At 40.3% G+C, this 14,375-nt stretch overlaps 1 protein-coding gene across 1 annotated transcript in view; it reads left to right on the top strand.

Annotated features, from left to right (window-relative positions):
• The window catches only part of MDGA2 (MAM domain containing glycosylphosphatidylinositol anchor 2), a gene marked incomplete at both ends in the record, with an annotated part of 586,749 nt that overhangs the window by 448,460 nt on the left and 123,914 nt on the right, over positions 1 to 14,375 (top strand). Inside the window, one exon of the mRNA XM_081314870.1 lies at positions 12,179 to 12,448. Coding sequence (XP_081170996.1) covers positions 12,179 to 12,448 — 270 coding nt within the window. The remainder of the gene's footprint in view (positions 1 to 12,178; positions 12,449 to 14,375) is intronic.

Raw genomic sequence — 14,375 nt, 5'->3', positions numbered from 1 at the left:
ACCTATTGCATTGGTGTGTGGTTTGCCAACTGCATAGTAGCAGATAGGAAAGTGCTCCAGAGGGTTATTGCCATTGCCCAGAGGATTATTGGCTGCCCTCTCCTCTCCCCCCCCCCCGATGAACTGTACAATTCCCGCTGTCTTAGGAAAGCTCAAAACATTCTTAAAGAATCATCCCGGACATTCTTTTTTTTTAACTATTACCATCTGGCAGACAGTACAGGATAATAAAAACAAAAACAAATAGGCTGAAAAATAGTGTTTTTTTATCCCAGAGCCATAACCATATTAAATAATACAGTGTAGTACAACATTGAAGTGCAATATTGGGGGCAGCGCAACGGTGGGTGGAATATGAAGGATGTGTGTATATAGTGTATGTTTTTATTTGTGGTTTTTACTTGTGTGTGGTGTGCACTGGACAGCACTTAATTTTGTTGAGAGTTACACAATGATAATAAAGATATTCCATTCTATTTTTAATCATCAACATCTGCCTATCCCAGGTCATTGGGAAGGATTTGAGAGGTGGATAAAAATGCCATATCCAGTCTGAACATCAGGCTGACTGTGTGATGAATAATGCCTCCATCAACCTTCTCCAGCCTCTAAATGGATTAAATTACAATGCTGTAATTTAAGAAAGTATTTAGAAACTGTTTCCCTTATGAGTACAGTCGAGTCTCCGCCTTCGCCTTTGCCTTTGCCTTCTCTGGCCTTCATTAAAAAGGCATATTCATATTTGATTGAATTAAAAATGTATTATGTCTATCTTTTGAACTACACACTGCAAGATAGTATTACTTGGAGAAAGTACAAGTTTGGTTTTCATGCTCATCACAGATTCACCTTTATTTGAGTAGGTGTCTGACATCAGAATAATAATCTACAGAGGAAGAGCAATTTACCAACAAAATGGGAATGAGATAGCTTTGCATAGAGAAAAGAACTTTCCAAAATTCAGATAAAACTTTCAGCCATATCTGCCAATATCAACCTTCTGCAGTTCTTTGCTTCTTTCAGAAGTTAAAGTAGCCTTCCTCCACTAAAATTTTATGCATCCTTTGGCTGAACAATGCCCTATAAATAAGATGATTCAGATTCAAATTTTTATTCAGCCTTGAGGATCATTAGTGGTTGTTTGATCAGCCACTGCCTTTCAACCTAATCTCCTGTTGGGTTGTTCAAAGATTAATCTGAAGGAGGTATCCTAAATGAAACCAAGCAGAGTTGATGGGGGAAACCTGGAGATCAAACCTGGAATGAGATTGGAGATGTTTCAGAAGAAAATAATAGGTAAAAGGTGATTCAAAATATGAATCACACAGACAGGCTTAGAACAGCAAATATTACTTAAGATGCAGAACAGGATAAAATGATTAAGAGAAACAAAAAAGGTGCAATGACAGGGAGATATAGACCCTTCCATACATAAATGTAGGTATGTTCCAAAAATGGATTTCAAGTTGCTATGGAAACAGTACATGAATAAATGTATGGAAATTCTTATCCTAAATGTGAAGATTGGTTTGATTAAGCCAGCATTTTCTGTCTATATTCCCTTTTATGGTTGTTGAGACATACCTCACAGTCCCCCCCCCCCATTTATAACTTGTAGTGAGAGCAAAAGGCAAAGGGCAAAGAATTGGCTGGTTCTTAATTTTCCATTGTGGCCCCATGTTCAAGTCCTATAAGGTAGTTCAAATAAGGAGAGTTCAGGTTTCACCCAGGAGGAATATTCACTATCTCTGTTTTGTTTTTCGATCCAGAGGCTATTGACTTTCACTTCATAGGGTAAGTCTTATTATCTACTTTACCTCGTAGCAGCTGATACAGAATGAAACAAACTTATTTTTAATAGTTTGGCCCTCTACAGTGGCAAGGCATACACCAGGGGTAGGCAACCTTGGCTCTTTTATGACTCATAGACTTCAACTCCCATAATTCCTGAGCCAGCTGTGCTGGCTCAGGAATTCTGGGAGTTGAAGTCCACGAGTCATAAAAGCCGAGGCTGCCTACCCCTGGCATACACAAATTAGTTTTGATGGGATCTTTGCAGTGCCCAACTGCAGATTACTTTAGCTGAGCTAGACTGTTTCCTATATATTTACTAAGTTGCACAAAGTGACATAGTTTTTCAAAAATAGAGAGGTCACCAGTTTATCTCAGTGAAATAATGCAGTGGTCTCCAGCTGCTTCAGGATACTGCTGCAGGAGAAGGTTTGTTTACCCAACTAACACGGTGAGCTCTGAAATTTACTTATGGTGAGAACAATTAGCCACTGGAATAGCTTGCCTCCAGAAGTTGTCAGTGCTCCATCACTGGAGGTTTTAAAGAAGAGATTGGACAGCACTTGGTTGGAATGGTGATAGGGTCTCCTGACTGAGCAAGGGTTGGACTAGAAGGCCTCCAAGGTCCCTTCCAACTCTGTTATTCTATGTTCTATGTGTTGTTTGCTTCCTCCACAGTACTTGTCAGGCCTGTTGACAAGAGGTCTAGAGGAGGCTATAGGGTGGCTACCTTTTGCTCACAACTGTATTTGTCAAAGGTACTGTATCTATCTTGAAAGCAGGTTAAATCCTAACTGAAGAGAATATTTCTAGTTCAGGGTTGAAATGTAGGGTCCTTGGTGCTCTCTGAGCTTGGTGGTTTCTTGCAGATGTTTCATTACCCAAGTAAGTAACATCATCAATTGCTCCTGATGATGTTACCTAGCTGAGTAACGTAACACCTGCAAGAAAATAGCCTGCAAGAAAACATCTGCAAGATGTACAAAGCCATAGTAAGATCACATCTGGAATACTGCAGCCAATTTTGGTCACCGTATCTCAAAAAAGATGTTGAGAGCTTGGGAAAAAATTAGAGAAGGGCACCTAAGATGATCAAAAGCCTGGAGGCTAAAACATACGAAGAACAGCTGTGTGACTTGGGTTTGGCTAGTCTAAAGAAAAGAAGAAACAGGGGAGACATGATAGCAGTGTTCCAGTGTCTGAGGGGCTGCCACAAGGCAGAGGGGGTCAGGTTGTTTACCAAAGCACCAGAGGGAAGGATGAGAAACAATGGTTGGAAACTGATCAAAGAGAGAAGCAACCTGGAATCAAGGAGAAACTTCCTCACAGTGAGGACAATCAATCAGTGGAACAGCTTACCCCCAGAAATCATGGGCACTTCATCACTAGACATTTTTAAGAAGAGACTAGACAATCACCTGTCTGCGATGGTTTAGGTTCTCCTGCTTGAGCAGGGGGCTGGACTAGAAGACCTCCAAGGTCCTATTCTATTCTATTCTATTCTATTCTATTCTATTCTATTCTATTCTATTCTATTCTATTCTATTCTATTCTATTCTATTCTGTTTGAATTCTCTCAGACTTCTTCTTAGAAAAGGCTAAGTGGAGCTCCAAAACAGGAAGTGAAGCAACATAATTATTTTATCCATATAAGCCATTGTCTATCCATATGCTTCCTTCAGACCATTTTTTAATTTGATTTGGTCTTTGCCTTGGGGGGGGGGTGCAGTGGGCTTCCCAAAGCTACTAGAGAATTCCAGAAGTTTGACATTAAGGCAAATCAGACACAGAGACAGAAATAAATATATTTACACATCATGTGAAGTGTTAATACCACTTGGTAAGGCCACACCTGGAATACTACATCGAGTTTTGGTCACCACAATGTAAAAAAGGATGTTGAGACTCTAAAAAGAGTACAGAAAAGAGCAACAAAGATGATTAGGGGACTGGAGGCTAAAACATATAAGGAACGGTTGCTGGAATTGAGTATGCCTAGTTTAATAAAGAGAAGGACAAGGGATAACATGATAGCAGTGTTCCAATATCTCAGGGGCTGCCACAAAGAAGAGGGAGTCAAGCTATTCTCCAAAGCACCTGAAAGCAGGACAAGAAGCAACAGATGGAAACTAGTCAAGGAGGGAAGCAACCTAGATCTAAGGAGAAACTTCCTGACAGTTAGAACAATTAACCAGTGGAACAATCTGCCTCTAGAAGTTGTGAATGCTCCAACACTGGAAGTTTTTAAGAAGAAACTGGACAGCCATTTGTCTGAAATGGTATAGGGTTTCCTGTCTGAGCAGGGGGTTGGACTAGATGACCTCCAAGGTGTACCTTCCAACTGTTGTTTTTGTTGTTGTTGTAATAATAATAATAATAATAATAATAATAATAATAATAATAATAATAATGATGATGATGATAATAATAATAATAATAATAATAATAATAATAATAATAATAATAATAATAATAATAATAATAATAATAATAATAAGTTGGAAGGTACCTTAGAGGTCATCTAGTCCAACCCCCTGCTCAGGCAGGAAACCCTATACCATTTCAGGCAAATGGCTGTCCAGCCTCTTCTTAAAAACTTCCATTGTTGGAGCATTCACCACCTCTGGAGGCAGGTTGTTCCACTGGTTAATTGTTCTAACTGTCAGGAAGTTTCTCCTTAGTTCTAGGTTGCTTCTCTCCTTGACTAGTTTCCATCCGTTGCTTCTTGTCCTGCTTTCAGGTGCTTTGGAGAATAGCTTGACTCCCTCTTCTTTGTGGCGGCCCCTGAGATATTGGAACACTGCTATCATGTCACCCCTCACCCTTCTCTTCATTAAACTACACATACCCAATTCCAACAACCGTTCCCTATATGTTTTAGCCTCCAGTCCCCCAATCATCTTTGTTGCTCTTCTCTGTACCCTTTCTAGAGTCTCGACATCTTTTTTACATCGTGGTCACCAAAACTGGATGCAGTATTCCAGGTGTGGCCTTACCAAAGCATTGTAAAGTGGTATTAGTACTTCACTTGATCTTGATTCTATCCCTCTCTTAATGCAGCCTAGCACTGTGTTGGCTTTTTTGGCAGCTGCAGCACACTGCTGGCTCATATTGAAGTGATTGTCTAATACGACTCTGAGAGCCCTCTCACAGTTACTACTATTGAGCAACGTACCACCTATTCTATACCTGTGCATTTGATTTTTCCTGCTTAAATGTAAACCTTACTTTTTTCACCATTGAATTTCATTTTGTTAGATAGCGCCCAGTGTTCAAGTCTGTCCAGATCCTCATGTATTTTAAGCCTATCTTCTAGAGTATTGGCTATTCCTGCCAGCTTGGTGTCATCTGCAAATTTGATGAGTTCCTCATCTATTTTATTTATTTTATTTTATTTTAATTCCATTTATATCCCGCCCTTCTCCGAAGACTCAGGGCGGCTTACAAGCTTAGCAGTAGCTTTCATTCTATGTATATGCCTGCTTATTAGGGCTTTCATACACCCCCCCCAAGCGGCATTACAAAGTCAGCTTAATTGCCCCCAACAATCTGGGTCCTCATTTTACCTACCTCGGAAGGATGGAAGGCTGAGTCAACCTTGAGCCTGGTGGGATGCGAACCTGCACTAATTGCAGGCAGCTGGTGTTACTTAAGGAGGCATTAGCCCACTGCTCCACCAAGGCTCATCCCCTCATCCAAATCATTAATGAAGATATTGAAGAGCACTAGACCCAGAACAGAGCCCTGGGGCACCCCACTACACACTTAGTTCCATGTAGAACTACACACTTCCTTCCATGTTGTTATTATCAGAATTACAGAATAACAATTGGAAGAGACCTTAGAGGTCTTCTAGTCCAACCCTTTGATCAAGCAGAATACCCTATAATGTTCCAGAAAAATGGCTGTCCTTTCAATGATGGAGAATCCACAACTTCTGGAATCAAGCTGTTTCACTGATTAATTGTTCTCACTGAGAGGAAATTTATTTTTAATTCTAAGCTGGATCTCTCCTTAATAAATTTCCATCAGTTATTTTGTGTCCTGCCTTCAGATGCTTTGGAGAATAGGTTGCTCCCCTTTCCTCTGTGATACCCCCTCAAATAGTGTAAGACTGCTATAATGTCACCCCTATTTCTTCTCTTTGTTTGACTAGACATACCCAGTTTCCCAGCCTCCAGTCCCTTAATCATCTTTGTTGCTCTTCATTCAAAAAAGAAGGAAATGAAAAGACCAGAAGATATCCCCTCCAACAGCTGATCCAGATAAGAAGGGATTAATACCAGATAAGCAGAAAACAATACTCTAATCAAGGAATTACCAAGAGTAAAACCACACCACACCAACACGGGCAGGGCAAGCTATTTGATATAAACAGGGAGTAAACCCCACACTCCTTACACTTACGCTGTTACATAATTGAATATTGAAACATCTGCAAGAAACCAACCAAGCTCAGAGAGTACCAAGGAGTTTTCTATAAATTGTATTTTAGATTGGGTAGTTGCTGGTAAGCATATATCCTCCCACCACCAGAAGCTTGTTGAAAATGAGATTATTTAGTCATCCAGGTTATTCTAGATAACCAATGTTATATATGAGTGCTTTTAACTGTAAACAGTAGATTAAAAATAAATGGCTTGCTGTCTTTTGCACTTGTTCATCTGTCTTCTGGTAGATTGTTCCTGAGAACCACATAAACCACAATTATTTACTTTCTTTTACTTGTTCAGTTTGAAACATTTCTGATTATTTACTTTAGGTCTTTGTTTCTCTGTAGTAAGTATAAATCATTGGGCCTGGACAGAATGAATGGCTTTTTGTGGTGTGTTAATAAAAGAAGCAAGTACACAGCTGTAATGATTAATCAGAATGTAGCAGAAGGTAGTATTTATGGATCCATTATATAATTACATAATAGGTACAGTGAATGAATCTATTGTATATATTTTATGCTGCTGAAACCCAATCTGGATGTTGGAAGATTGTCCAAGTGAGGGTTGATTAGAGTTGTAGTTCAGAACTGTCAAGATTATTACATGTTATACCCATCTAGGTTTGGGCTAATGGTAAATGGAATGTATTCGAATTCTGATGAATGTTTACTAAGATATCCTATCCATGAGTCCAAGATTTCATCTCTGGTGGAGATTATATTTTTGGGGGGACTTTGGGGAAATGTTCTTCTAAACTAGCTGTAAACATTTCGGTGAGCTATGGGATTTTTTGAGAATAAAGGATTGAAGCATTAATCTGAAGTAGCAGTTGTGAGTGAATGCAAAGTGAAAATTTGCACAGAAATATTATGGATTCTAATGAGCAGCATGGTAGCCTAGAGGTGGAGCTTTCACCTCACAATCAGGAAGTTGTGAGTTCGATCCTAGGTAGTGGAAATATTTCTCTCTCTGAGTGCAATGTGTTATTGTCTGCTGCAAACTCTGTGTAGGTGTCAGGAAGAGCATCTGGCCAGTAAATGCTCAAGCTCTGTTCAGTCGCCCCGATTCCATCCTAATGGAAGAGATTACAGGGTCTTTAAAAGAAATAATTATGGATTCTAATGGCTTAAAGTCCATTTTATGAGGGATTATCCTTGCAAGTGTAGATATGGAAGATTCTATGAAGATGCATATAAGTATTTTAGGGACAAGAGCCATTTTAGAACTGCCAGGCCCAATCACTTTATTAATTTCAGACTCGGACCTCAGAATTTTGCAAGCCACAGTATTCCCTATGACACTCTATAGAAGTGTCACTTGGACTTTAAAGAATAGGAAGAGCAATGATGCCTTTCAACTTTGGCGTTGGAGAAGACTCCTGAGAGTCTGACGGATAGCCAAGAAAACAAATGGATGGATCATTGAACAATTCAGTTCAGAGTTTTTGCTTGAGGCACAAATGACCAGACTCAAGTTATCCTACTTCAGAAACATTATGCCAAGACTCAGCTCTCTGAAAAAGGCTCTATTGCCTGGAAGAAAACGAATAAAAAGATCACCAGCAGCAAGGTGGATGAGTACATCATTAAGAAACCTGAAAGGACAGGTTAGATATAGATTGTTGTGGAGTTAATCTATCTGTAGGTCAACACACTGATAAAAATAAATGTTATTACTTGTTTGTAATACAGTTTTAGAAAACTCAGTCAATTGTATATGAAAGGCTCTGAAACTGTTCATCGAGCTTTGTAGGAAATGATGCAACCAATGAGAGAGAGAGAGGGGGGGGCATACAGGCAGGCAGAGGGAATATTACATTATTACCGTGCTGAAAATGGATCTTGTGATTTCTTTTTTTTCTCTCTCTCCTGCAAATTTACTTTTCTTTTTCTCAGGGTGATTGAGGATTTCTGTCAAATCTCTCTTGTTAGCAATTTTGAGCTGACTTTATTGCTGGAGATGGGAGAAGCTGCTGCAGCTGACATTGGGGTTTGCGGGGGGGGGGGGTTGGTTGGTTTGGTTTGATTTTGCTGCTAGCCATCTTTCCATCATTTTGAAATCTGCATTTCTCTGTCTGAGAAAGCAATGTCTTTTTCTTCGGATATCAACAGAAGTAGGAAAAAAACAGAAATTAGAAGAACCGGATCATAGGACACATTCTCACCACCCTGGATTAAGCAAAATAAACATGTGCTTAGAGCACCAAGGGAAGGGGGGGGAGCCACAGAGTTCTTTAGACTAATTATCATTCAGTGTACTCTTTCACTGCCACCTTCAGCTTTAGTTTTCAATAAATATTTGCATTTTCCCCTCATAATGTTCCCCTTATTTCCTTATAAAATTTACATTTTCCCCTACCATTTTGTTTTAAAAAAATCATTAAAAACTGTTGAAAATTTGCCTTTTTTCCTCTTACCCTATTCATAAGTAAATAATATTCTTATATTGCTTATTGTTATTTAGTCTTGAGTATAAGAGCCGTGTTGGTGCAGTTGTTAGAATGCAGTACTGCAGGCTAACTCACTGCTCACTGCCAGGAGTTCGATCCTGACCGACTCAAGGTTGACTCAGCCTTCTATCCTTCCAAGGTCGGTAAAATGAGGACCCAGATTGTTGGGGGCAACATGCTGTAAATCGCTTAGAGAGGGCTGTAAATCATTGTGAGGTGGTTTATAAGTCTAAATGCTATTGCTATTCTTTAAAGTTTATATTTGCTACAGTTGTGTATAGTTGCTTAGGGCATCGGTTGGTCTTAATCCAGCCCTAATTCTCACACAACTGTTGGCCAATTTATAATTTTAGAAATGCACAGCATTATATCCAGGATAGTTTCTCCAAGATGTAATTCTCTGGGGGGAAAAAAGAGCTTTCATCGAAGCATTTGAGAACTAATAATAAAAATAAAAACTGACAATAAAAAGGTATATTTTTTCTGCATTGAATTAATTCATTAAAAAACTTGTCCAGATGTGCCCTATGCTCTACACAGTGCTTCTACAATGAATCTCAACTTTTCATAGAGAGGAAAAAAAACTGTCTAGAGAATTGAAATTTCTTTTCTTTTAGACGAGGAAAGGTAAGAGAAAAAGAAAGAGAAGGAACTTTAATCAGCCTCCCCCTGAGGAATCCAAATGACCTGTAACTCTAGGCACAGTGGAAATCATCAAATCTCTTGCCTGCCATTCAAACTGGATCTTTGTAACATAACTGCAAATGTCTTTGCTTCACTGCAGGTGTAGACGTTCTGGACCATTAATAGCTTAAAAGCAAGTAAAAATGGGGCAGGTTCACCATCAAGAGATGGAAGGCTGAGTCCCATGAAAGGTGGGCCAGAAACCTAGAGTGGCTAATAATTGTCAGAGGAGGAGGGGCTATTTAGAGGTTTCATTTTCCTTGGAAATGGTAATGCAGCTCATTTGCTCAAGTGGGTAATATATGGATCTCATTGCCACTGGGTGGGAAAAAAAACAAAAGAAAACTTCTTTGAGCTGTGTTATTTATATATTTTTATGTCTATCTTATTTTTCCATGTCTAGAATGTGCTAACAAATTATACACACACACACACACACACACACAAACATTAAAACCCAGTTAAATGGCATTCTGTGATTAGCATCTGAACTGGTGTGTTCACTGAGTAAGAGATAAAGGTAAAGGTTCCCCCGCACATGCGTGCTAGTCGTTTCCGACTCTAGGGGACGGTGCTCATCTCCGTTTCAAAGCCGAAGAGCCAGTGCTTGTCCGAGGACATCTTTGTGGTCATGTGGCCGGCATGACTAGACACCAAAGGCGCACGGAACGCTGTTACCTTCCCACCGCAGTGGTCCCTATTTTTCTACTTGCATTTTTACATGCTTTCGAACTGCTAGGTTGGCAGAAGCTGGGACGAGTAACAGGCGCTCACTCTGCTACGTGGCACTCGGGATTTGACCCGCCAAACTGCCGACCTTCTGATCGACAAGCTCAGCATCCTAACCCACTGAGCCACTGCGTCCCTATGAGTAAGAGATAAGGGTAGTGCTAATTCCAATCCTATCTTGGAATCTGGGATTGGTGAGGGAACCTCTCTTCCTGCTTCTTTGACTGGAATCTATTGTAACTTCAGTTCAAGCATGAACAATTAGTTCAGTGTCAAAATGATACCATTTCAGTTTTATTTTCCCTAGCTTTCCCTGTGAATATCAGCCTCAATGGACAACGTTATATGGCAACAGGACAGATGGGGTTTTAAAGTTCATATTCAACAACTTGAAATTAACCCGGAACTGAATTTATAAAAACATTCATGCATGTTGTCTTTTTAAAGTAAAGTCTCCTCTAGTTTGAGTTCCATTACTGGTGAATTTATTATTTAGTTATTTAAATTTGTTATGTTCCCCTTCCTCTACCAACTCCAGCAGATTCCAGTGGCTTACAACCCCCCACAAAACTGAAAAATATAAAACAACACAGATAGCCAATATTAAAACAAGCACAATAAAAATAAAAAAAACACAACAGGTGTTTCACAAACACATTAATGTCAGATCTGGGACCAGAGTCAGGCCTTAAAGGTTTTCTTTAACTCTGAGAAAGTGGGGTGGTCTGTATACCTATTCCAGAAAGCAGGGTCTGACCTAGAAGGCATGCCTCCTTAATCCCACAGGATTCCAATATTACCTTTTTAGTGTTTAATAGAGAGGACCTGGAGCACAGCCACTCTGCCAGAACATACTGAGTGGGCAGAGACAACTGGAAAATGGTGCTCCCTCAGATATTCTACTTAGAAATATAATTCAGGGGTGTCAAACTGCCGGCCCGTGGGCCGATTTCATCATACCGAAGCCACGCCCACCCCATTGCCAGCAATGCAAAAAGAGTCGTGATACGTCGTGACACGTCACATGACGTGCCGAGTTTGACACCCATGAAATATATCATAGAGATTGGGAACTGAGGAGTTTGTTTTGGTCTTCTAGAATATTTTTCTACATCCCAGGCTAATTCTCATTTCTAAACTTTTTAAATTCAATTTCACTTACTTAAAATCTTATCACCAGTTAGGCTCTCTTGAGTTCTTTTCTTAACAGTACACAATTAGAATGATCCAGACTCAAGAGAGACACAAAAGCACTTGGCCTTGGACAGTGGTTTCTTTATATTTGACATCTTTATATAGGGTTGGGGAGATATTTGGTCTTGTAAAATGTAACATATAAAAATGATATGTGAATTCTTCCTATATTCTGTTCTATAGCTATGTCTATATAATTACTATGATAATTATTATTACTATGATGTTATACTCTATACTATTACTATTATTATTACTATGTCATACTCTATACTATTATTACTCAATAATTATACTATTACTATTCTATTACTATTATCTAGTACTCAGTCTATTACAATTAGCTATTTACTCTGCTCTATATACATCAATGTTTCTTTTTTAAGCCTGTTCTTTCTTAAGTCCCCTCTCTTTGAGACCTCTTAAACCTTTTTATGTTTTGTTTTGTCTTTTTTTTTTGAAAATATTTCTTTTCCTCTCTTTTGGACCGACCAGCCTTCCTTTGACTTCTGTACTCAGTTTACTGGTGGCTGCAAAGCTCCAAAATAAACATCTTCCTCTCTTCTCCTCCCATACCTGTGTCAAGATAGCAGCTTTATTGGCAACTCTGCCATGCTATCCTGGGGAAGAGAGTCAAATGGGAGGGAAAGAAGTGCCTTCCATTTTTTCAAGCAATCTGCTCATCTCCATGGACCAACTGCAACTTCTAAATGGTTTTCAAAAGCAGCTCTATTAACTAATCTTTTGAAATGTTTGGTAAACTGATTAACTCGGGAGTTTATTTTCAGGCTTCAGTGCAAAATTAGTTAGATATGAAGGAACCAGGGCAGGAGGAGGTGTGTTTGCTGGGTCCCCTTTTGTTCACCACCACCATCCTCATTCTTTTCTCTTGCAGACCCACCTGCTGTTGAGCCAACATTCCTTGAGATTCGACAAGGCCAAGGCCGAAGTGTGACCATGAGCTGCCGGGTGCTGAGGGCTTACCCAACTCGGGTTTTGACCTTTGAGTGGCGATTAGGCAGCAAGCTTCTTCGGACAGGAAGATTTGATGCTCAAGACTCCACAGAGTATACAATCAGAAGCCTATCAAGGGACAGTTATGGAAATTACAGTTGCAACATCATCAATGAGGCAGGGGCTGGCCGGTGCAGCTTTCTTGTGACAGGTAGGCCATCTACATGCTTCCCAAGTTGGTGTTGATACCGTACAGAAGCTGAAATGTCTTAAAATGCATGAGGTCCATGTATAATTCTGTAGTCAAGCAGTGGTGTCTGATGTGTGTGTGTGTTTAGGGAAAGAGAAGGAAAAAAGAGCAAAAGAAAGCTTTCTCTATAAAACTATTGACTTTGCTCTGTTTATAAATCCCTGCAGGATCTCCATTTCTGAAGACCAATGCTACTATTAACTCTCAAAACATTAAAACATTTGGCCTTTCTTTTAAGAGCATCCTTGTGTTCAGCAGTCCAGTTCAAATTCATGCTATACATTTTATCCAGAACAGTTAAAAACTATTAATAAATGCATTTGCAGAAGTAATGTTGCATACACTTGGTTGGTTTTCATCTTTTTTATGTGCATGATTTAGCATGTTATACGCACCCATCACACTTTACTGATTTATTGAATGGTTGATTGACTGATGAATTGATTATACATCATCAAGTCAACATTGACTCTTAATGATTCACATAAATAAACTTATTTCAGGGTGATCTGATCCTTTAGGTGTCCCAATGGTGCACCAACTGCTGCAATAATTAAGCCCATCAATCTTGAAGCTGGTTGTCTTCTCCTTCTCTTTCTTTCCAGCTCACCAGCTAGATCTTTGTATACTGTAACGTGTTCAAAATAATGATAATTTGAGCATGGTTAGTTGTGTTTCAAGTGAGAACTCTCAAGATCCCTTATTACAAAGAAAAAATAAATTAATTCAAGTTGAATATAGTAGATGACTCCACCCTACTTGTTCTCTTAGAAAAAGGTGACTGATGTTTTCGTATGAAAAAAGAGAGAACAATAAATGCATTCCACTCTTTATTGGGGTTGATCTGGCTGCTCTATTCAAATCCAGCTATTAGGGTGAACAAGGAAGCTATTTAACTAATCTCTAACATACGTATATCTACTATTCTTCCTCCTCTGATCTCTTTGTCTACTTTATGTATTTATTATTCTGTGTACCATCTGCTAGTAGATCCTTTGGGGTCAGTTTATTGTTTTAAACAAACATTCCCTTGTGACAAAGTTTATACTGTATTTTCCCAAAAATAAGACCCACTCAGAAAATAAGACCTAGCATGATTTTTTAACATGCACCTAATATAAGCCCTACCCCAAAAATAAGCCCTAGTTAAGAGCCCGCTCACTCCATCCCACTGTCTAGTTGCTCGCTTCCACAATGGGGCAGGAATCCTCCTGGTGCACCTGTGCCACCGCCATCCTGCACCCGTGCACCTCAGGACCCCCCGCAGCCAAGCAACTCCCCATTTGGTGACCTCTCCCTGCCCATTCAATGACCTGGCTGCCTGCCCGCCTCTTCCCTTTCACTCCCCTCTCAAGCCGAACTGCCATGCTACGAAGGATGGATGGGGGAGGCTCAGTCCCCTCTACTGTTTCTGAGCCAGGGGGGAGTGATGGCAAAAGGCCTCCGCTACTGCTGCACAATAGCCACGTCAGCTACTGAAGGGGCTTCTTTGGTCACCACTGCCCCCGGTTCTCTCCACCCCGCCCTACAGATTACCTGCCCACTGGCAGCCTTCTCCTTTTTCTGCCACTTGGGTTCTGCAATGCTGCCTTGCAATGCCCGCTCCCTGTTCATGCCTGCATTGTATGGTTTAAAGGGAGGCAGCTCTGGAGGCCAGTGCCATCATCCCTGGGCTGAATTGTACAAGGGAAAGTTATACCAGGCCTGGCGGCGGTGGTTCTCTGAAGACCACGCTGCCATGGCTCCAGCCACCAACTCTCCCATGGCTGTGTGGGCAGAGCCGTGAAGGGGGCCAGGAGGCTGAAACCGCCAGCCAGAGATGATGCAGAGAGCCTATGAGCAACCAGATGGTGAGTGGGTGGGTGGCCATGCAGCACATCTGGCAAGG

This window comes from Vipera berus, assembly GCF_964194415.1.
Source record: "Vipera berus genome assembly, chromosome: 1".
Taxonomy (NCBI): Eukaryota; Metazoa; Chordata; class Lepidosauria; order Squamata; family Viperidae; genus Vipera; species Vipera berus.
Note: the sequence above shows the minus strand (reverse complement) of the source record. Positions and strands in the feature narration are given on the sequence as shown.